At 38.0% G+C, this 24552-nt stretch overlaps 2 protein-coding genes across 2 annotated transcripts; one reads left to right on the forward strand and one right to left on the reverse strand.

Annotated features, from left to right (window-relative positions):
* The first annotated feature begins 19602 nt into the window (after positions 1 to 19602).
* LOC142628959 (receptor-like protein EIX2) lies at positions 19603 to 20874 on the forward strand. Its single transcript, XM_075802980.1, has one exon. It carries the CDS (start codon positions 19603 to 19605, stop codon positions 20872 to 20874), a length of 1272 nt encoding a protein of 423 aa, XP_075659095.1.
* Positions 20875 to 21265: 391 nt separating this feature from the next.
* Positions 21266 to 24082, reverse strand: LOC142627526 (uncharacterized protein At3g27210-like). Its single transcript, XM_075801403.1, has 3 exons — positions 23595 to 24082; positions 22148 to 22225; positions 21266 to 21980 (listed from the first exon to the last, which is right to left on the reverse strand). The coding sequence occupies exons 1-3, from the start codon at positions 23830 to 23832 to the stop codon at positions 21550 to 21552; spliced, it is 747 nt and encodes a 248-aa protein (XP_075657518.1). The 5' UTR covers positions 23833 to 24082; the 3' UTR covers positions 21266 to 21549.
* Positions 24083 to 24552: the final 470 nt, after the last annotated feature.

Consider the following 24552-nt stretch of genomic DNA (forward strand, 5'->3'; position numbering starts at 1 on the left):
GACGTGATAAAATTTGATATAAAATACTTTTTCCTAGAGAAGAGGGTGAGACCAAAAGTGATTGTGTTGCTAATTGGGTTGTGTTGCCCATAGTCTTGCTTCATTCACACTGATCTAGGCAACCTGGTCTGTTCTTTTTTCTATTTTTTTTAAATATAATTTTTTTTAAATTAAAAAAACAAACACTAAAAAAAAAAATCAAATTTGGACGAATAACGGTTATAACTAGTTAACAGAAGTGGATGGAAAGTATTAACCAAACAAATTTAAAATTTAGAAGACTTAATTGAACGAAAGTAAACTTAGATGATTGAAATGAATTTTGCTTAAGCTTAAAGGGTAAGTTTTATATTTTTGCATTAAATTAATTAAACATATTACGCAAAAATTGAAAGTTGTTGTTTCCCAAACTATGATGTAGTTGTCACTCAAAACTAAAAAATTTAGTTATTTCCCTCCTTAACTATGGGTAATAAAGAATTTGCACACTAAGATTTCCATCAAATTTAATGGAAAATTTAATTTTCGATTAGAAATGTTTGTCAAGAAAAGTGCATGTTCCTAAACTGTTGATACCAAAATTGACCATTATTACAACTTTGGTATTTGCATTTTCTCCTCTAAAGACTTGAGTCAAGTTCATTGGATATATGGTTGTCACCAGCTCCTTAAATCGTCATCCTCAAAAACTACCACGATGCCATTTGGGGTTGATGTGTTTTCTTCTTGCCTGATAGCGAAGATAACTTTACGTTCTACAATAAAAATCCTTCACCACTTAGAGCACTCACATTGGGCTCAACATAGTGAAACTTGATTAGAACACTTTTTCGTGAAGTTCAATAGCCTTTAAACAAAAAGTAATTTATGAACAATAGCACAATACATGAATTGAGATATTTTAGTTTAAAGTTTTCAACTAGAGATTAATCACCGTTCGTGACGGACGGACCCTAGTGGGGTAAATCACTAGCCCAAGAGTTTTTTTAAAGTGCAGGTACCTGGACTCGAACTGGGGAGTACACCTAGTTGAAGCTAGTACAAACACTTTGAGACCAAGTGCCCAACCACTTGGCCAATATTCTCTCTCTCTCTCTCTCTCTCTCTCTCTCTCTCTCTCTCTCTCTCTCTCTCTCTCTCTCTCTCTCTCTCTCTCTCTCTCTCGTAGATTAAGAAGGTTTGGGCTAGAATTCACACTCCAATATGATCTTTTAAGTACATAAACATCAATTCAGCCTCAACATGATTGCATGAATCACGTCGAAGTCGAGCTTTGTGAGAGAAGACATAGGTGGCAATTGGACCGCCGAGCTTTGTGAGAGAAGACATAAGTGGCGATTGGATTGCTGAAGAAGAAGAGCTTGCGAGAGAATTTTAAAACAAAGAGAAGATGAAGACAACAATGAATGTTTCTTCTTTAAAGACAACAAGCATAACATCCTCCTTTATTGGGACTTTGAACAAGTGTATTCATAGAGAAAGAAATATAAAGTTCATTTTATTTTTTCAATATAAGACTTTCAACAAGTCAAGAGCCTTGTAGCTCGACTAACACATTTTAATGTTTTTAATAAAGACATTCAAGATTCAAACTTTCATTATCCTAATAATCGAATTATCTGAAGTCTTTCTTATAATAAAACTAGTCCCAAATTGGAAGAAAAAATGATGTTAACAATATTTTACTTAAAAATGAGCAAGTCTTTTTGTCTTATTTTATTTAAAATTTTTAAGATGAAAACACTTTAGTTTTTTACAAGACAATTTCCAAAGACTAAATCTTTATTGGCCTTTTCTCATAAGTTAAAAAATGAAGAAGTATGCAGTAAATAAGAAAAAAAATCCAAAAATTTATAAGCATGAATCAATAAGTTCTCTCTCTTAATTGAGAGTTTATCAATCTTTAATTTATACAATTAGAGCATTCATAGTGGTGGTTGTAAAACCACTAAAAAGCTATTTTTAGCACTTTAAACGCCAAAATACATGCTATATCAAAGGTGCTAAAGCTAAAAAAATTAAGCAACATGCTACCGTGATCAACTACTAATAGTCAACCATTGTAGCATGTTGCGCTACTATTATTTAATTCATTTATTTTCATGGTTTGGAGAGGAAGAGGGAGAAGTGAGAGACAGAAAGGTTATAGAGAAATTAATAATTTAATATGTTGGGTTGTTTATATTATTTTAATGGATTGTATGTAAAAATAGAAGATTTGATGTAGAGTGTGTAGTAAAGTGAAGAGGTAAAATAGATAAAATAGCTTTTGAGATGTTAAAAGCTAAATTTTTAGCACATTTGATGTGAATGCTCTAAGGATTCTTAAATGTACCCTTATTATTGTTATTATTATTATTTGCAACAATCTCTCTCTTAATTATTTTTTATTTTTAAATTTTTTATGGATTGACTATTATTAAACAAAAGTGCAGAATTGAGCATTGGGAGTTGACATACTACCAAACTATCTCTCGTAATATAACTAGTGTATAACTCCGTGCATATGTATGAGTACAATTATTATACAGTTCAAATTATACATTTTTTTAGAAGAAGTTCAAGTTATACATTGTATTAGCTTTTTTTTTTTAAACCATACATTACACGATATTGTTTAAATATATATATATATATATAAATTAAATTCAAAATTTATTTATATTTAAATTTTCTATTAAAATCTTGGCTTATCACATTTCTTAATTGAAATTTAAATTTTATTCCATAATTAAATTTCCCATTATATATGATTATGTTTTTTTTATGGTTTATTTATATTTAATTTTCACTTTCTACATTAAATTAATTCATTTGGCATAATTTTTTTTTTAAATTAGATCAAATGGAACACATGGCGCAAAATTAAACTCTAATTAAAATTCAATTTTTACATTAAATTAACTTACTTGACACAAAAATTTTAAAAATTAGATTAGATGGGATACGTCATGCAAAATTCAATTCTAATTGAATTTTGATTTGAAACTTAATTGAATCTTCTATCAGCTTTGCCTATATATATAGATTTCATTTTGCCGCTTGCAACACCCATGGGGCACTTCTTAGTTACTTTAATGTGAACCTTTTTTATTATTATTATTATTATTATTATTATTATTATTATTATTTGGTGCAATCTCTCTCTCTATTTTTTTTTTATGGATTGACTTTTATTAAACAAAAGTGCAAAATTGAGTATTGGGAGTTGACAGACTACTAGGATATTATAAGCGCACAATTGCACTTGGACCCAAGGACAAACGTGGGCTCAGGCCCAATGAGCCTTAAACAATAAGATTTGTAGAGTGTGGGTTTGAAATCCAGTTTAGGGGTATTGGAAACTTGATAAGCAGGCTAGAATGCCACAATCTTTGCAAATGATAAACAAATATGACAAGGGAACCTCCTCGGACGTAAGCCGAGGACGATTTGTATATTGCTTCTCTTTATATACCAAAAAGTACAGTTCTTCCTTCTTTTTTAGCTAACTGACCGATCCCCTTTTCTTTCCTCTCTTCTCTTCTTAAATACTCCTTCTTTTTCCCTATTCGTCCACGTGTCACACAAATCTGATCATTTTGATACTTTCTCCTTCCACCACCTTCTTGAAGTCTTTAAATAATAGCAGGAAAGTTGAATTCTACTGTTCAGGGGTCATTTTCCCATTAATGCAGTCAAGGAGGTAGGTGCAGGGTCTTTAATGTGGAGGTAGCAACATTTTTCTCAGATATTTCTATCACACCGTTGCATCTAGAGGGTACTTGGATCCCCCTTTTACCCAATAGTTTTTTTAAAACTCTGCCTTTAATCTTCTTGGCAAATCCCAAGGTGTTCGCCGGGCCCATCCGAGGAGACATTCATCCTCGGACGGTTCCTCCAATGTCTGTAGCGTAGGTTGACCCGTGGGCTTAAGAGCCCAATGACAAAAACAAACTGGTACCAATTAATCAAGCCTACGACCCATTTGTTTATTTTATAAATCTTACCCCCCACAATAGCCCCTCAAAACTTTATTTTTCCCCCATCCGATGAGAGAAATAGAGTTTTGATCCAACCAGAGTACCTCCTGCACGCTTTATAAACTGTCACGCGTGTGTGGGTCCTTTCGTTCCCTAAAAACGCTTTTGACGCTTCGAAACCCGGAGTGCGCGCATTTATGACTGCAAGTTACATCCTGTTCCCCACGTTCAACGGTGAGATGAACATCTAACGGTCCAGGTCGCCTCCTGAAAATTTGAGCGGGACAAATTTAATTTCGAGGCCACCTCCCGCATGTCAAAACGCTTGGGAACCCGCGCCTTCATTCATTTCTTTAGAAATCAATCATATCTAAGTACCAGCCATCGCCTTTTCCCTCCAGAAACTCGTGAAGACTTGCATAACCAAACCCCGTAAGTTCTTGCTTTCTTTGCTCCTTCCTTCTCAGATTCTGTCCTCAGCTTCACTCTTAACTTTTTTCTTCTCAAAACTTGTATTTTCACCTCTCTTAAATGGGTAGGTTCAAGTGCCTAGTAGATACCGACGCTGGTATGGAAGGGTTTAGGGTTAAATATCAGATTCCTAATGACATAGGTCTAAAATACTACCCGGTAGAAGCCGTATGAGGCGCTAGAAAAACGGGGGAAGTCATCATTCCCATGATCGCCTTCATAGAAGGTGGAATGACTCTCCCTATGAGAAGTGTGACTAGAAAATACCTCCGCAACCATAGGTTATGCCCAGACTAGTGCGCACCAAATGTGTTTAGGGTCTTAGGAAGTGTCGACACTCTAAATGAGCAGATGGGCTTGAACCTCACATGGCACGATGTTGCCTTCATGTACGAATGCCACAAACTTAAAAACGTAGGTTATTACATTAAGTCACGGTCTAGTGTAGTTAGGTTGATCTCGTGTCTGCCCAAATCCAACAAAGGCATGAAGGACGACTACCTCATCGCCTCAGGGAACTAGTATGACGGTCCCCACTGCCCAGTCGAATGGGGAGATCCAGGTGTGACTTCTTAGGAATTAGATTTACTAACCCCTAATTCAATCCTACTACCTTTACCATTTTTCAACTTTTATCGCACATTGTTTCCTTTTGCTTTGATGTTTATCACCAGTCTGACCATGTCCTTTTCGGATGTCTTTTTCTCACAGATAAACAGCACGTACGCCCACGCCTGAGCTTTTGCAACATCGCCAACCTAAACCGCGTCCTCCACTCAAAAGTCTTCGTGAGCAAAGATTTACAAGTCAGAGCCGCACATTTGATATTAGGATACGATCCTATATCGGTGGACTTCCAGGAGATAGAAAACGTGATTATCGCGGGGGACAGGCGACGTAGAAGAATAAACGTAGCAAGACCGCACTTTCTCTCCGATCACGATATTCCAGATGAACCCAATACCATCCTGTACACACGCCCTATTGCGGTAGTTCCACTCTCGGCGCACTCCCGGACGACCGCCATCCAAGAAGAACAAGCCTCCTCGCTGCACTCGTTGGACGAGGAAATAGACCAGTTCCAACTTGAGGACGTCCAAAGGCCCCGAGGGAACCTGTTTGTCGTACTCTCGGACGAGGAGGACGAGCCCGCCGAGACTTCCGAGATCGTAGGTTTGGTAGTTGCCCGCCCCAACTCCAGCTCCGAAGAGGAAGAAATGGATGTGCTAAAAGGACTAATGCACAAGAGGGGTGAGAGAGTCGCTAAGAAAGGAGCAGGGGGATCTCAAGTCCCTCCATCCGATCCTAAACCTCCCATTGAGGAGCCCAAGAAGAAGAGGAAGGGAGAGGCCGAGGAGGCTGATGGGGAAAGACAGAAGAAGCTGAAACAACAACAATAGCAACCCCAGCAGCAAAAACTTGATAAAGGCAAAGGACGTGCTCCTTTAGTAGAAAGCGAGGAGATAAGGGATCTTGCCGAAGTGCGCCGAGCATCGACTACCTGGTCTCCCGAGCTTAAGCTGGACGGGGCACCAATCTCTTGCTAGTCCAATATTAGTGCGTTCCAACAAGGCCATGCCCTCCACCTGGCCGATGTATTGGAACGTCCCCTTCTGTTGCCTAAGGACATGGAAGCCCTGGAGAAGATGAGCCAGCCCCATCTGTTCCTTTCACTAAAAAGGGACTTGGCCCTGGTAAATTTCACACCTTATCTTCACTTCGTTTTTCATAATATCTAACTGTTAGTAGACATTTTTATGAATTTAACCCTTGGATACTTTGTCACAGGCCGTCCAGGAAGTCTTTGCTACCGAGAAGTTCGTGGAGGATTCTCGGAAGAAAGCTGGACTGGAGCTAGAGCTTCGGTTGCAGACCGAGAAGTCCCTAGGCCAGGCCCTCGCGAAAACGAGAAGCTCACTTCTCAGCTGGTGGGTCTAAAAAGAGAAAGAGACGGCGCTGAGGCCAGTCTAAGGACCATGAAGACCCAAGTGGAGGGGCAGCGCAAGCTTCTTCATCAAAAGGATGAAGAGCTTCTAAAGCTCAGCAAGACTGCTTTGACTTTAAGAAGGAGCTTGCGAAGATGAAGGACAAAGCTCGTACCTTCAAGGGTTCGCTAGAGGCCACGAAGAAGGCTGCTTACGACGAAGGGGTGGCAGCCACAGAAAACCAGCTGACAGAGGAGTTTGCGGCTCTATGCTGAGAATACTGCCAGTAGGTTTGGGGGGAAGCCTTAACTACAGCAGAGATCCCTTCAACTTCCGAGCTGAGGAGGCCCGAGAACATTTGGCTTCCCCTGGACATACAGGAGATAGAAGAGCCTCCTGCTGTCGCTTCTGCGCCCCCTTCAGTGATCCCAGAGCCCATTCCAGCTCCTACAGGACCTACAAGTTCCAATAAAGAGAAGGAACATGGTGAAGGTGTTGAGAAGGCCCTAAGTCAAAGTGCTGAGCCCATCGTCCCTCCACCAACTGCAGCAAACAAAGGAAAACAAGTCTTGTCTTCCTTTGAAATGGAACTAAAAAGCACCGAGGCCACCAGTACTTCCCAGCAAGACCCCCCTCCAAAAGCTTAAGGCCGAACCTAGGACTTCTTTTTTTGTAATTAAGATTTTCTTTGTAATGTTTATCAAGAACAATTAATGAAAATCTGTCTTGTTTGATCTTCATTTGAATTGTATTTATGTTATTTTTGTTTTTATCATAAGAGCTCTCATTAGCACACAAAGAAAGAAAGAATGGAACAACTAACTCCAGCTCCAATAGTTGAACTATCGTAACTTTAAATAATAGTACACATGCTTAACTTGTGCTTTACAAATTACACCTTAAGAGTAAAACATGTGCAACGCAACGATAACGCTTAACAAGCTAACTAAGAATTCAATTTGAGGCATGAAGTGATCAAAAATACTTCACCAAAATCTCGACATTAACACGACATGGATTTTTGCTAGCATTTCTAAAGTAAAGTGTTCAAGAACCTGACATAAACAAACTTTGTTTTGATGGTAAGTATGGGTTCAACAAACTTTGTAACTTGAAACTTTAATTTCACCGAAGTATGGGGTCCATGACCCTACATTACCAACTTTCTGCTTGATGCTTAAGAATTTGTAACTCAAGATGTTAATTTCCCCAAAGTAGAAGGTCTGTGGACCCAGTCTAACTAAGGTTCTGTTTAACAAATGATAAGATATCAATTTTTAGAAGGTATGTGGTCCAAGGACCATGCATCACCAAGTTTCTGTTTGATACTTGATAATATATCAATTTCCACAAGGTATGTGGTCCGAGGACCATGCATTACCAAGTTTTTGTTTGATACTTGATAATATATCAATTTCCACAAGGTATGTGGTCTGAGGACCATGCATTACTAAGTTTCTGTTTCATACTTGATAATATATCAATTTTCACAAGGTACCAAGTTTCTGTTTGATACTTGATAATATATCAATTTCCACAAGGTATGTGGTCTGAGGACCATGCATTACCAAGTTTCTGTTTGATACTTGATAATATATCAATTTCTACAAGGTATGTGGTCCGAGAACCATGCATTACCAAGTTTTTGTTTGATACTTGATAATAGTAAGAGATAAACCCAAATACATATTCATAAATTGAACTGCGAATGATAAAAGTGCCTTTTATTAATAATAATAACTTCGGAGGTTGTTTACATTCCAAGGGCGTTGTACAATTTTTTCATCTAGATCAGCTAGTCGATATGATCCTATGCCCGCTAAAGAGATGATCCGATAGGGTCCTTCCCAATTTGGTCCGAGCTTTCCCCATGCTGGGTTTTTGGCAATACCCACAACTTTTCTCAACACCAGATCCCCAGGCGCTAGCGGCTTTAGCTTTACGTGGGCATCATACCCTCGTTTAAGCTTCTGCTGATAATAAGCCATTTGGACCGTGGCCGCCTCTTGCCGTTCCTCAACTAAATCCAGGCCTTTCTCCAAGAGGCCATCATTACTTTCCGGACTAAAAAAACTCGTCCTTAGAGTGGGGAAACCAGATTCTAAGGGTAACACCGCCTTGGCTCCGTAAGTCATAGAGAATGGTGTTTCTCCAGTGGACCTGCGCGGCGTAGTTCGATACGTCCATAAGACATGTGGTAGCTCCTCTACCCATCTGCCCTTCACATCGTCCAACCTTTTCTTGAGTCCACTGACTATGACCTTGTTGACGGCCTCGGCCTGCCCATTTCCCTAAGGATAAGCCGGTGTGGAGTATCTGTTTATGATGCCCATGTCACTACAATACTTCCTAGAAGCTCTACTATCAAATTGAACACCATTGTCCGAAATGATTGTGTGTGGTACCCCAAATCTAGTGATGATATTCTTCCAAATAAACTTCTTGGAATCGACGTCCCTAATATTTGCTAAGGGTTCAGCCTCGACCCATTTGGTGAAATAGTCGGTTCCCACAAGTAGCCACCTTTTGTTTCCTACAACCTTCGGAAAAGGCCCTACTATGTCCAATCCCCATTGAGCGAAAGGCCAAGGACTGGACAGAGGATTAAGGGCTCCCCCGGGCTAATGAATGTTGGGAGCGAACCTTTGGCACTGGTCACACTTTCTTGCATAATCCTGAGCTTCCCTCTGCATATTGGGCCACCAATATCCCTGAGTTAAAGCCCTATGGGCTAAGGACCTTCCCCTAGTATGGCTTCCACAAATTTCCTCATGCAATTCTTCCAAAAGCGCATCCGTTAACTCGGGGTGCACGCATAACAAGTATGGTCCGGAGAAGGAGCGTTTATACAGCTTCTGATCCTCGGATAGCTAGAAACGAGGGGCCTTTCGACGGATCTTATCTGCTTCAGACTTGTCCTCGAGAAGAATGTCGCTTTTTAGAAAAGATACTACAGGGTCAATCCAACTAGGTCCAGGCCTTATCAGATGGACATGGGCTGCACTAACAGTGGTGAGAGTCGGCTCTAGCAAATCCTCGACTAGGATAATCCTAGGTAAGCATAGAGCCGAGGATGTCGCCAAGGTAGCCAACGAGTCTGCATGTGTATTCCCACATCTAGAAACGTGAGAAAGGATAAAGGAATAGAATATAGATTGTAAACATTTGACCAGGGTCAAGTATTCTTGCATTCTTGGATCCCTAGCCTCCATGGTCCCTATCACTTGGCCGACCACTAACTAAGAATTCGAGAACATATGAACTTCCTTTCCACCCATCCTACGCACCATGTTCATGCCGACCAAGACTGCTTCGTATTCGGCCTCGTTATTAGTCGCCGAGAACGCTAACCTCAAAGATTTTTCGAAGACAATTCCCTCAGGGGATATCAACACAAGTCCGACACCAGACCCTTTTTGGTTAGCTGCGCCATCTACGGACACTTTCCAAATCAGAGGTCCTTTGTTCGTAATCATGCCAACTGATTTCTCATCCATGTGTGATTCCTTCATAGTTTCTTCCAACAAGGGTTCAGCAAACTCTGCCACCAAATCTGCGAGAACCTGACCCTTCACCGAGGTGCTTGGCATGTATTTGATATCAAAGGCTCCCAAAATAGTTCCCCATTTAGCCACCCTTCCGGAGTAGTCAACACTACGTAATACTGACTTGAGAGGTAGTTGGGTTAGAACCATAACGGTGTGGGATTGGAAATAGTAAGGAAGCTTCCGCGTGGCATGAACTACGACTAGAAGTGCCTTTTCCAAAAGTAGGTAACGCACATCAGCTTCATTCAAGGATTTACTGACATAATAGACCGGTCTTTGCACCCCACTGTCGTCCCTTACAAGGACTAGGCTGATCGTATGGATGGCCACTGCCAGATACGCAAACAGGATCTCGTCTACCTCAGGCCGAGACATAATGGGTGGCCGGGAAAGATATTCCTTAAGCTGCTAGAAGGCTACAATGCAATCTTCGGACCATTGGAACCCTTTCCATTTATTCAACAGTTGGAAGAAAGGCCTACATCAGTCAGCTGACCGAGAGATAAACCTGCTGAGAGCAGCGATCATTCTAGTCAACTTCTGAACTTCTTTTGGATTTCGGGGTGGCTGTAAACCTTGAATGGCTTTGACTTGTGCCAGGTTCACTTCTATCCCTCTATGAGTAACCATATAACCTAGGAACTTTCCGGAACTCACACCAAAAGAACACTTTGAGGCGTTGAAGCGCAGCTTGTACTTCTTAAGTACTTGAAAAGTATCGTCTAAATCTTTCATGTGCGAAGGTATTGTCTTACTCTTCACTACCATATCATCCACATATACCTCAACGGTCTTTCCAAGTTGCAACTCAAACATTCTAGTCATCATCCTTTGGTAAGTAGCCCCAACATTCTTCAATCCGAACGGCATAACCTTGTAGTGATAGTTCCCTGTTGGAGTAATAAAAGCAGTCTTCTCCTAATCTTCTGCCGCCAATGGAATTTGGTGATAACCCCGGAAGGCATCCAAAAAGCTCATCCGAGGATGTCCGACCGTGGCATCCACAAGCTGATCGATGCGTGGCATAGGGAACAAGTCTTTTGGGCAAGCTTTGTTTAAATCTATGAAGTCCACACATACTCTCCACTTTCCGTTCTTCTTTTTCACCACGACCGTGTGCGCCAACCACTCTGGGTAGAAAACTTCTTTTATAGCCCTGGCCCTCTTGAGCTTGAGCACTTCCTCTTTAACAGCCTCGGAGTGCTCTTTGGAGGAACGCCGAGGTGGCTGCCTTCTAGGAACAATAGCAGAGTTGACGTTCAAATGATGACAAATGAAGCTTGGGTCTACCCCCGGAGCCTCATAGGGATCCCAGGCAAAGACATCGATGTTGTTCTTCAAAAACTCCAACAACTCCATCTTCTCTTGGTACGGTAAACGGACGCCAACTTGAAAGAACCTTTCAGGATCATCGGCTATCAGAAACTTCTCCAAGTCTTCGCATGTAGCTTCCTCTGCTGCCACCGTATCGAGTGCATCCAGAGTCATTAATTGCTATAAGTCCTTCACAACCGAGGCCGAGAACTCCATTTCGGCCTGATGTAGTACTGCAGCCGATATGCACTGCCTGGCTACTGATTGGCTGCCCGAAATTTCTTCAATGTATTCCCCCAAAGGGAACTTTACCTTAACATGCAAGGTGGAGGAGACAGCACCCAAAGCGTGCAGCCAAGGCTTGGCAAGGATGGCCGTGTATGGGGAATATGCATCGACCACGATAAAATCCACCTCCACCGTTTCTGAGCCAGATTGTATGAGCAACCGAATTTGTCCCTTTGGTATAACGGCCTTCCCTTCAAAACTTATTAACGGCGAGTCGTAAGGAGTGAGATCCCCCAATTTCAACTTCAGCCCCTTAAATAAGTCAAGGTACATAATATCTGCCCCGCTGCCCTGGTCAATCATCACTCTCTTGACGTCGTAATCCCCTATCCTCAAAGTGACTACCAGGGCATCATCATGGGGTTGGATGGTCCCAGCCTTATCCTCCCCTGAAAATCCCAAGATGGGCACATTCACTTTTAACCTCATCGGCTTCGCACCTAACTCCTCAGCCTGGGAGTGCGAAACTGCCATCACCCTGGTGGGATATGAACCAATCTTGCCAGATGTAGCAAAGATAATGTTTATTGTTCCCAATGGCGGCCGAGATGAATTATTCTTCTGATTATTCGAGCCAGACTGGCTGCCTTACCCGTTAGGTTGGTATAGGTGCTGCTTCAACTTCCCCTCGTTGACGAGCTGCTCCAAGTGGTTCTAGAGGGTCCGACAATTCTCGGTGGTATGACCCACGTCCTGGTGGTATTGGCAAAAGAGATTCTGATTCCGTTTCGCAGGGTCCCCCGCCATCTTACTAGGCCATCTGAAGTAGGGCTCCTTATGGACCTTTTTCAGTAGCTGGTGCACTGGTTCTCGGAATACAGTATTAATAACCTGAGGAATCGCCGAGCCAGGCTGCCCGGAGTAATCTCTCCTCGGCTTATTGTTGTGATATCTGTCCGACCTGAAATCCCTTCTCTCCTGCGGGATAACCTTCGCCTTACCCTTACCCTACTGTTGGTCTTTTTCAACCCTCTTGTACTCGTCAATGCGGTCCATGAGGCGACGTACACTCCGTACGGGCTTTTTGGTCAAGGATTTCCTCAAATCATGATCAGTGGGAAGGCCCACTTTAAAAGTATTAATCGTCACCTCGTCAAAATCTCCATCTATCTCATTGAACATCTCCCAATACCTGTCGGAGTATGCTTTCAATGTCTCATCCTCCCTCATGGCCATAGATAAAAGTGAATCCAACGGCCGAGGAACTTTGCTGCATGTAATAAACCGTGATGCAAATGCTTTAGTAAGTTCTCCAAACGAACCAACAGACCCCGATTTTAGGCCATTGAACCATCTCATAGCAACAGGTACCAAGCTGGAAGGGAAGACTTTGCACATCAAGGTCTCATTGTGAGAATGCACCGCCATTCTCTGGTTAAAGTGGCTCACATGTTCCACCAGGTCTGTCCGGCCGTTATAAATGGTGAAGGTGGGCTGGGTGAACCGCCTGGGGAGCCTCTCATTCTCAATCCTACGTGAGAATGGCGATTTGGAGAGTTGGTGTAGCGCTCGGCTCATAGTGTCGTTCCCCAAGCCCCTGGAGGGGAGCTTCTTGTGCCTGCGAGCTAGTAGGTCACCCTCTTCACAAGAGGAAGTTTTGCTGGGGGGCGACCATGACCTTGAACTGTAACTACTTCCCCGGGATTCCCCAGAAGAAGGGTTAGATGGGGGTAGAGCACGCCTTCGTCTGACGCGACACAACTTCTTCTTGAGGTGGTTAATCTCTCTCTGCATGACCTTAGCATCATCCTCATAGGTGGCACTATCTCCACCGCGGGTATGACTCGCGACATGATACACAATGTGAACGCTTCCCTCTTGATCCCTCCGGCGCTCAAGACGTTCGAAAAGATCCTCAGGTTACGATCCTTGAGATTTTGCATGGTGCGAGTCTAAGCTTGCCATGATGTTCCAGTTCCTTCAACACTAGATTCCTACAGACGGCGCCAATTGTAAGCGCACAATTGCACCTGGATCCAAGGGTAAACGTGGGCTCAGGCCCAATGAGCCTTAAACAATAAGATTTGTAGAATGTGGGTTTGAAATCCAGTTTGGGGGTATTGGAAACTTGATAAGCAGGCTAGAATGCCACAATCTTTGCAAATGATAAACAAATATAACAAGGGAACCTCCTCGGACGTAAACCGAGGACGATTTGTATATTGCTTCTCTTTCTATACCAAAAAGTACAGTTCTTCCTTCTTTTTTAGTTAACTGACCGATCCCCTTTTCTTTCCTATCTTCTCTTCTTAAATACTCCTTCTTCTTCCCTATTCGTCCACGTGTCACACAAATCTGATCCTTTTGATACTTCCTCCTTCCACCACATTCTTGAAGTCTTTAAATAATAGCAGGAAAGTTGAATTCTACTGTTCAGGGGTCATTTCCCCATTAATGCGGCCAGGGAGGTAGGTGCAGGGTCTTTAATGTGGAGGTAGCAGCCTTTTTCTGAGATATTTCTATCACACCGTTGCATCTAGAGGGTACTTGGATCCCCCTCTTACCTAATAGTTTTTCCAGAACTCTGCCTTTAATCTTCTTGGCAAATCCCAGGGTGTTCGTCGGGCCCATCCGAGGAGACATTCATCCTCGGACGGTTCCTCGGATGTCTGTAGCGTAGGCTGACCCGTGGGCTTAGGGGCCCAATGACAAAAACAAACTGGTACCAATTGATCAAGCCCATGACCCATTTGTTTATTTTATAAATCTTACCCCCCAAACATAGTATTAGCTTATATATTTTTAAAACCATACATTACGCGATATTGTTTATATATATATATATATATAAATTAAATTCAAATTTTATTTTATATTTAAATTTTCTATTAAAATCTTGGCTTATCACATTTTTTAATTGAAATTGAAATTTTATTCCATAATTAAATTTCCCATTATATATGATTATCTTTTTTATGGTTTATTTATATTGAATTTCTCACTTTCTACATTAAATTAATTCATTTGGCAAAAATTTAAAAAAAAAAATTAGATCAAATGGAACACATAGCGCAAAATTAAACTCTAATTGAAATTCAATTTTTACATTAAATTAACTTACTTGACACAAAAATTTAAAAATTTAGATTAGATGGAATACGTCGCGCAAAATTCAACTCTAATTGAATTTTGATTTGAAATTTAATTAAATCTTCTATCAGCTTTGCCTATATATATAGATTTCATTTTGCCGCTTGCAACACCCATGGGGCACTTCTTAGTTACTTTAATGTGAACCTTTATTATTATTATTATTATTATTTGGTGCAATCTCTCTCTCTATTTTTTTTTATTTTATGGATTGACTTTTATTAAACAAAAGTGCAAAATTGAGTATTGGGAGTTGACAGACTACTAGGATATCTCTCTTAATATAATTTCATTTTGCCACTTGCATCTCCCATGGGGCACTTCTTAGTTACTTTAATGTGAACCCTTATTATTGTTGTTATTATTATTATTTGCAGTAATCTCTCTAAATTTTTTTTATGGTTTGACTTTTATTAAACAAAAGTGCAAAATTGAGTATTGGGAGTTGACAGACTACCAGGCTATCTCTCTTAATATAATTTCATTTTGCCGCTTGCAACGCCCATGGGGCACTTCTTTGTTACTTTAATGTGAACTTCTTAATCTATATCAATTTTCAGGTAACAACGTACTCTAACTAACTATAAGTGAAATAAATTAAGAGCTATTTGTCTTACTCTTCCAACAGCTAAGAGTCATAGGTCCCCTTAGGACCTATTAATTTTAAATCTAAATAATTATAAACTCTTGATATTTTAAATTCATGAGAATTAAAATTCCTGAGAGTTTTTTTATTTATGTTGTTTAGATATGCTTAGAATTTTAATTTAAATTGTATTATAAAAAGAAAGTCTTTTAATGATAGAAGTTTTAATTTTTAAAAAATATTCTTATATCATTTAGTAACTAAAGAATAACAGAATCAGTAATTTGACAATTATTTATAATTTTTAAAAATGATAAAAGCACCCTTTAAATATTTTTGTGGGTGTGAAGAAATTAAACATTTTTTTTTTTGAAATTAAACATTTAAGTAATTCTTACTCATATGATATATATGTAAGAATTGATATTTCATAGTTTGGGTTAGAGTTTTTCATTTAATGGAAATTGGTATTTTCATGAAAATTATAATTCTCAATATTTTGTTTTTACGAAATCTCAACAATTAACTATTCTTATTCTAAATTCCTACATAAAAAACAAGCACTTATTAAAAAGTTTTGGAGTGTGCATTCCGTGATTAATTTGCTCTTAGCAGAAAGGACAAAATTATACTCTAAATCTGTTTAGAGTTATCTTTTTTAACTAATTACGTGACAAATTATATGATTATTTATGTATTTTATTTAAACAGATTACATGAATCATTAAAAAAATTTATGTAATTAAAACTATACATAGGTGATCTTTTCAATTACAATATAATGTGTCCACTCGAGAACAACTTATTAGCTAAAACTGAAAACTTTTGTTAAAAACACTATAGATAAAATTAAAAGCTAGAATCTATGAATAATACAAAAAAATGTCATGAAATATATGAATAGTAACACAAATAAATTAAATAATAATTAAAATTGCATTTTTCAGCCATTGTCAAACGCAGCCAATAATAACTAGTAAATTGAAGCAAAATAACTTTAAACTTATTTAGAGCCAAACTTTTTCTTATAAGAAAATTTAATTGGGACCTAGCTAGGACCTGTAAGAGATAGATATATGGACTTTATATGCAAAGGGAATTCCAAAATATTCTCCTTATAAAACATCCTCTCTGTTAAATAATCAAAACAGATCGATCTAAGTTATTATTTGTCCAAAAGAAACAAATACCGGCCAGGAATGCAGGATAAGAATCAAAAGAAATATACTTGTGCAAAAGTCCAAGTGCATGATTTCCACCAACACACCAAGCAATATAATTTTTTCCACATAGAGTCAACTCCAGATTTCTTCTCCATATAAAGGTGAAGAAGACTCAGATTGCAAGAACAGAGGAAAGGAAGTACACAAAAACGACAGCAGTTCAGCCAAAAGTAAGAAATGCAAGTTGAAAGAAAACGATATGTCGTTGGACTTAAAGAATTAATTGGCACATGTATCATAGCTTAGTTGATTACAACTGTCAGGTAGTTAGCTTAGTGGATTACAGCTGTCAGTTAGTCATTAGATATTTTTGATAGTTGGTTAGTTTTTTTCTTCAGCTCTTGCACCGTGTATATATATTATATAGCAGAGCACCTCTCAATGTAATTTAAGCTTTCACATTTCTCTGATTCAGTGAATGAAATCCCTAATTCCTATTTAGAAAGCTCTTCTTTTACAATAATTGTATTGCACTTTATGTTTGTTTGTCATATATAATTAATGTAAATTATATTTGTTGTGTTTTCTACCTCTTTGAAATAATAAGATCAGAATCATATATTATACAACGCTGTTCTACTGTCTTTTTCTGCTTTCCAAAACAGATGCTTCATTGCCTAACACAATGCTACCAGTCACTCCTACCTAAGATCAAATTATAACTTTTGGCATGTGTAAGGGTAAAACTAACTTTTAAGTTTCCAAGCTTTTCAGAAATTCTGTGAGAGAAATAATTAAGAGGATTGTAAGTTTTATCCAACTTCTAGCCATTCTAAAATTAGGATTCATTATACATAGAGGGTCACATATGAAAGATAAAATATTAGCTTGATTAGGCAGTGTTAGTAATGAAGCTTATATTTTGTTTACAAGCCCGCCGCCTGTGTTGGAGTAGCTTTGCTATTTCTAGTTAATTATCTAATATCCTCTTTCACCAAACTTTTGTATTTTCCGTGTTTATTGTACGTGAATTCTTCAAGTTTTTCTCCCTAAAATCACAGATACCTAATCAAAGAAAACATATTTATTAGAATTCACATTCAAAATCCAAAATCAAACATGGAAATGCCTTCACCAAAGCAACGTAAAATGAAAATGACAAAGCAAAATTCAAATATCTAAGAGACAGTTACATTGAGAGAGAGAGAGAGAGAGAGATGGGGGACGTTACCAGTGGCTCCTGAAATTTTTCTCAGAGTGTTTCTTAAAAAGCATAAATTACACTATTTAGTAAAAGAGATTGATCTTGAGCTTTTTTTATGCGTTCTATTGGGCATTTGGGCTTACTATGTTTTAATTTTTTTTTTCAGAGTTTAGTTCAAAATTTTTTTTTTTTTTGGCTTCTTTTTGCTTGAAAGCCCCAATATATTATTAAGTAGAATAAATTATGGAGCAAAGTTTAATTTTATTGGTATAAAAAAAAACTGAAAGTGTTCTCAAAATTTTTTTTTTGAAGAATTGACAAATATAAATTTTTAAATTATTATATATAAAATTTGAGGTCTGATCTTGTGACCACCTAGCCTTCAAGTACCCCCGCCCCCGGGACGTTGCTGTCAGTAGCAAAGGTCTTGAGCTAAGAAGCGAAACCCATCCATTTTTTGTAGACAGTTAAACTCACGCGCTTTGGCATTTGATGACCACGATCTCAAAGTTGAAAGACCATTACCACTGCACCATTTGGATACCTTTTCCAAGTATTTGTGCTTTGGTGAGCAGGAAGAGCGCATGGGTTTGAGTTATGAGCAGCATATTTTTTTTCTTTTTTTTTTTTTCTTATTGATAAGATCTCATGAGCAGCATATTTGATTTTTAAGTGTTTCTTCTTATCTCAAAATAATAATAATAAAAAATAAGTGAACAAATGAAAGACCATTGGCAAATCATTTTATACCTTCTACAGCTATACTGAAGTTTGGATTGGTTGAAAATCGAAGTGCCAAAATGCAGAAGGACACTTGGGGTTTGGGTAGTTGCCAATTGACCCTTCATCTCAATTCTGTTAACTATATATAAATGGTCATGTGTTGTCTACCTATCATTTTAAAAGTGAATATTTTTATAATAAAATGGTCACATGCACATCACATGATCATTTGGATAAGTAAAGTATATATATGGGTGATTGTTTATATCAAAAAAAAATATACATATGGGTGATTGTTCTATTTTTAACAGACGAGAAAATAAATATCTAACACATTCTCTGTATAACTTACCTTCCAAAGTTGACCTATAGAACACATAGTAGGTTTATCTATATAGTTTTTGCATTATTTTATTTTATTGTAATTAGGAAATAAAGCCCTTTTTAAAAAATAAAAATTTAATTCGATAATTACAATGAAAAAGAGGGGATTTGAGTCAGATGTCTCAATTGGAAAAAGTAGGTGTCAATATAGTTCCAAGACTCTTGGCATGAAATAAAGCCATGTACTTTTGGTTCTTATTAGATTATATTTAAGATAAAAGCCATGTAGTTTGATTTTATTATTTTCAAATATTTCATGTAATTTCATATATACATTGTGTAAGGAAAGTGCTTATGAGTTGTCAAGCAATTTGTGAGAGTTGTTATGTGCATAGTTTTAAAAATTGGACCAAACTGACGAGTTTGACTAGACCCTAAAGTGGTCTAGTAAAAACTATGAACCAAACCCAATTTTTGGTAATTTGAATGTTTTGATTTTTATTTTTGAGACAGTTTCAACTTATAGTGTTTGCTTCTGATAATACATCTTTATCATTAGACTAAGATACCAATTGGTTTTTGGTGTAAGCGGAGATTAAACACCAGATCTCTTATTCAACCACCAGAGATTTACCAGTTAAGCTAATTAGAATCCACACTATTCTGATTTTTTTTATACAAAATAGAAATTCTACTCTAGCCTAATCTAAGTGTTATGTGTGTGAAGCTCCCTTTTAGAGACTTGAACTCAGACCCTTACCCCCCACATCCCACAAATACTTATACTTGTGGAGTGACCATCACACCAAGAGTATGCGGTGATTGTGCTCTAGTGTCTTAATGAAGAAGATAAGGTTGATCCATGTATTTTGATTTACTCCAATATCTTAATGATGAAGATAGGGTTGCTTTATGTTGCTTGAGATGGAACTTGCTTATGAGTTTATCAAGCACTTCAAGGGAGCAATTTGTCTAATTCCAAGAACACTCCATGAGAGAAAGAAATGTCAAGAATTGGCCAAGAAATGTCACAGTTGTTACACTTAGATCTGTCTGGAAACTTTCTAAATGGTAGCATCCCATCATCCATAAATGAACTAAGAAATTTGGGCTCTCTTCTTCTCTCTAACAATTGTTTATCTGGAAATATCCACTACCACTGGGAGAGTATGCAAAGTCTGGGCATCATAGATCTGTCCAAGAATAATCTATCTGGTGGCATCCCAAGTTCAATGTGCTCGCTACCTTCTCTTGAGTGGTTGCAATTGAGTAACAACAATTTTTCTGGGAACCTCTCTTTATGCCTGAAATTTGTTTCAAGCAATTCACTATTAGCACTTGATCTTGGTGAGAATAGATTGTCAGGGACCATACCAAAATGGATTGGAGAAAGACTTTCGTCAATAAAAATATTAAGCTTAAGAGGAAATATGCTCTTTGGAAAAATTCCTAAACAATTGTGTGGTATGGCTTATATCCATGTCTTGGACCTTGCCCAAAATAATTTCTCAGGATCTATTCCATCATGTTTTGGTAGTTTGGCTGGTTACAAGTATTTTGATGGCACGATATATGCAGAATCCATAGAGCATATGGATTTGGTTGTTAAAGGAAGACAATATGAATACTACAATCTAATGCCAAATGTTAATCTCATGGATTTTTCGAAAAATAGTCTTTCAGGAGAGATTCCAACAGAACTAACAAATTTGGCCTTATTGAATGTGTTGAATTTGTCATGGAACCATTTGACAGGAATGATACCAGAGAATACTGGAGCTTTGCGCCAATTAGAATCTCTTGACCTCTCAAGCAACCATCTTTCAGGTCACATTCCTTCAAGCATGTCTTCTATAACTTTTTTGAGCCATTTGAACTTGTCATATAACAACTTATCTGAACAAATTCCATCATCCAACCAATTTCAAACCTTCAATGATCCATCCATTTATGTAGGTAACCCTGAACTTTATGGGCCTCCTCCATTGGCAACAAGTTTCTCAATGCCGAGTGACAGGAATGCAGAACATAAAGATCAGGAAGATGTACATGTACATATTGATGGTGAAGATCAATTTGAAAAGTTATGGTTTTACCTAAGTATTGCACTGGGTTTCATTGTGGGATTTTGGGCTGTTTGTGGCAGCTTGGTGATAAAGAAGTCTTGGAGACATGCTTACTTCTGTTTTGCTGATAAAATGAAAGAAAAGTTTTTAGTGGTAATTGCAGTGAAAATGGTTTGTCTGCAGAGGAAGATTCAAGCAGAAAGTCACTGAGATTGGGCTGATGGGATCAAGCAATGTAATATATATATGTATTGTACTGATTCTTTGGTTGTCATGTATTGTACTTAATATTTTGGCTTAAGCTTTTTGTTTAAGCAATGTCTCAATATGTGCCAAGTGGAGTCTCCTCAAAGTGTTATCTCCCCAACAGCAGCTTTAATAAATTTGAAGCTACATGTGACAAGACAATGTACAGTTTGTGCTTCTCATGCATCCTGTGAAATATAGTGAAGATGCTTGTTACCTCCTTATGCACGAATCACAATGTCAACTTTTTGTTTGTGTTGCCGTTCCAGATTGAGAATTGCATGGACTAATGGAGACATAGCAAAAGCACCTATAATCACAACCATTGAATAGACTACTATATCCTCAACGCAAGTTAACATGCAAAAAATTACTTTTTACATTTTACAGATGCAGTAATAACAGATAAGCTCCCCAAGCACTTGCACAACATATTACATGAGTGTCAATTCATATTTCACTTTAAAGAATGCCTCAGCCACAAATAAAAATAAAAATAAAAATAATAATTGCAATTTGCTTGAGGAAAGCCAGGTAATATGAAAGGGAGCTTCAAGATCAAATTGTCTTCTATGCTAGTTAGGAGTACCAATTCTTTGAAATATAGACATAGTAAAAAGCTAGGCATAGCTTCCAGCACTATGGTCCGGCAAGGCTCAGCCTCTTCCTCCTCCCACTAAAGCTCAGGTTGCGCATCAAATTTGGAAGGCAACATCTCTCAGACTTGGCAAATTTTCCCTTCCCATGGTTGTAACTTCTGTTGTGTATTGCCTCACTACTGCATGCAGAGTTTGCTGCACATCCATAAAGGTTTTTATTTGTAGATTTTGAAGAAAGGGGACAAATGATAGCACTGGCTTTTGACCTCTCTTGTATATTTTGACTGCCATCAATAGCATCGTCCCTGAAGCTCTCTTGAAAAAGCTCAATTAGTTGTTTCTTCATATCTGTTGGATTGGGTTCAAGAATGGGACTGGAGCTACCGTCCATGTAAACTGGTTTTTTGACGTGAAGAGTTTCTTTCAAGCCGCAATGATGGATAGGAGTGTTCCCACAAGATGGGGTGGTATCTGCAGAAATTACAAGCTAGTAAAAAATCTAAGACGCGAATATAAACTAGTCTTCCAACTTCTTTTCTTTTAAAAAAAAGAGAGAGTCTATGCTTAGAATTATCGAAGTTAAGAATATACACATATGAGCCAGCCAAATTCTGAAACAAATAGAAAACAACTCTCACCACCACTGACACTGAAGAAATCTTCACAATCAGATTCTAAGCAGGACTGCAGGTCAAAATATACTTCCTCTTTAGAACCTGCATAACGGGACCATTCTGTTAAAGATGCTATATTGTTCAAGAGCAAGTCAAGAGGAAATAGCCGTAATGGTTGAGTACGTAAAACATTTACTAGAATGTGTAAGCTACAGAGTCACAGAAGTGGAAGACCTGGACTACTACATTTCCCAACAAGTCTGTGTAAACAAGTTTGCATACTGAAGTCAAAATCTCCCAACTTCAACCCACAGTTGATTTATACATTCCTTGAGAGGATAATAAGGTGGGATGAAAGAAAATATAAGAAGAACCAATAAAAAAGTAAAGAATATATAGACATTTTCTCACCTATTTTTCTCATATTTTGGGAAGATTAAAAATGGTGGGCTGGATAGAAAATTAATAATCTCTCCTTTTTAACTTCTTTCCATTTTTCTAATCAATCCATCTTCCATTCTCACTTTACCATTTTCTTTACTCTCACTTTTCCACCCTACCAAACGCACTTTTCAATGTTTAAAAGACACCCAACAGTCCCAACCCAACAATCTTGGCGTATAATGGAGGCCATAGAAATAGCTGTTTATAATCATCTCCTTTGGCTGCTACCACACTACTGAAAAGTTCCAAAATTTCAGAGTCCACTAGAATTTATGCTGTAAGACATTACTATATTACAGCTTCCTTCCCCCTCCTGCACTGCAATTTTATCTTCATCCCCTTAGAATGTCACCATTTGCGTGTTGCCATTCACTCTTCAAAGTCAAAAGGTGATTTGCCTTCATTTAAAGAAGGTAATTGCTAATTCTACAGTTAATGTGCTAAAACATCAAACTGATTCTTGTGTACCCTGCAAGTGCCAAGAGATCTAAAGAATGTGTAGAATAATACTAGATCCCTCCTAGAAAAGGAAAAACCAAAAAAGAGAGAAATCCAAGAAGTATTTCAAAGGACAAGTGTACTGAACCACTATGATTGAGGACCATGGAACCACCAAAACTGTCACATAATTTTTGTAGGTTCAAGCTAAAATAATACATCGACGAATCAAGTTATTTGAACCAAATCAAATCATTTTCAACAATAAATGACAGAATCCACAAAACTTCAAGTCATACTGTCATGGATCATATGTTCTTAAAGAAAACAAGAACCACATGTGTTACAAAAATGAGAACTTCTTACATCAGAAAAGACAAGTTGATAATTATGCAGAACATGGTTAAGCAAAGTGAGGATGAAACAAAGAACAATATAGTTCAAAAAATCCAAACCATAAAACACGAAGAAAAAAAAGACACAAAAGATAACATAGTCATAGTCCATAAGAGGAAACAGATGTAAAAGTACACAGTAATGAAATTGAATCTAACCCAAACCAAACTTATATCCAAGTTTAGAAACATACTTAATTCTCGAGAACTGCCAACAGGGGACATTGCTGACGACTGAGGCTTCAAACTAAGCTCAGACCTTGAGTTTTGGCAATCTACTTTTTTTTCCTTGATGGGTGGTTCAATGAAGACACTGTCCTGTGTTGATTCTGTTGAACCAATTGAGCATTGAAGTGTCAAAGCTGAGTCTGAGGTATTAGAAACAGGAACACAACTTCCCACGTTTGAACAAATGCTACTACACTCATCCATTATAGAAATCCAAACACTTTGTGAAATACAAGAGAGACAAAAGAGAACAGAGAAATTAGTTGGGTTTATAATGCTTATAGAAAGAGAAAAGTTGCTACTTTATCACCCAACCAAATTGTTGGGGAAGGAGTTGATTGGTCTTGAAAGGGAAGTAATTGCATTTGCAGGCATGGGTCCCTTTTAGAATTGCTTCATGTGGAGGGGTGTTGGTGACTTGGTGTGTAGGCCTGTAGTTTTGCAGTGATCACTCACACTCACTAGCACGAAGGATTGGTTTATTTTTATTTTTATTTTTCATATTCATATTCATGGCGTACATGCTGGAATATGGCGTAGATTTTAGATTTTTAAATATTAGGTGCATCAGAGGCGAAGAAAATTAAAATAAACTAAGAATGATTATGACATATTTTGTTTGAAAAGTCAACTATATAGACATAATGATTAATGCAAGGATTGATTGAATCGGCATATCTGAAAGGTCGAAGATTGATTGAATCTGAAAGCCCATTGTCAAATCCTTTTCCCCCTAAACAAGTTTAAATTTGATAACTTTTTTTTTTTTAATATAACATTACCTAGTTTAAACTCAAATAATAAAAAGTGTTCGTGCGAAGAGTACAATTACAAGGCCAAGTTTGGGTTTTCCTTTTCTTATTATTATTATTTTTCAATATATATTCTTGGTAGACTACCTCTAAATGAATCCAATCGTGCGAA

This window comes from Castanea sativa, chromosome 3, assembly GCF_040712315.1.
Source record: "Castanea sativa cultivar Marrone di Chiusa Pesio chromosome 3, ASM4071231v1".
NCBI lineage: Eukaryota > Viridiplantae > Streptophyta > Magnoliopsida > Fagales > Fagaceae > Castanea > Castanea sativa.

What these genes read in the sequence shown, in the direction of transcription:
- LOC142628959 (XM_075802980.1), top strand. Translation starts at nt 19,603, where the DNA reads ATGTCAAGAATTGGCCAAGAAATGTCACAGTTGTTACACTTAGATCTG.
- LOC142627526 (XM_075801403.1), bottom strand. Translation starts at nt 23,832, where the DNA reads ATGGATGAGTGTAGTAGCATTTGTTCAAACGTGGGAAGTTGTGTTCCT. An exon ending in TGGCAGTTCTCGAGAATTAA is followed by an intron (nt 22,226 to 23,594) that starts GTATGTTTCTAA and finishes CCCGTTATGCAG; the next exon opens with GTTCTAAAGAGGAAGTATAT. An exon ending in TTTCTTCAGTGTCAGTGGTG is followed by an intron (nt 21,981 to 22,147) that starts GTGAGAGTTGTT and finishes TAATTTCTGCAG; the next exon opens with ATACCACCCCATCTTGTGGG.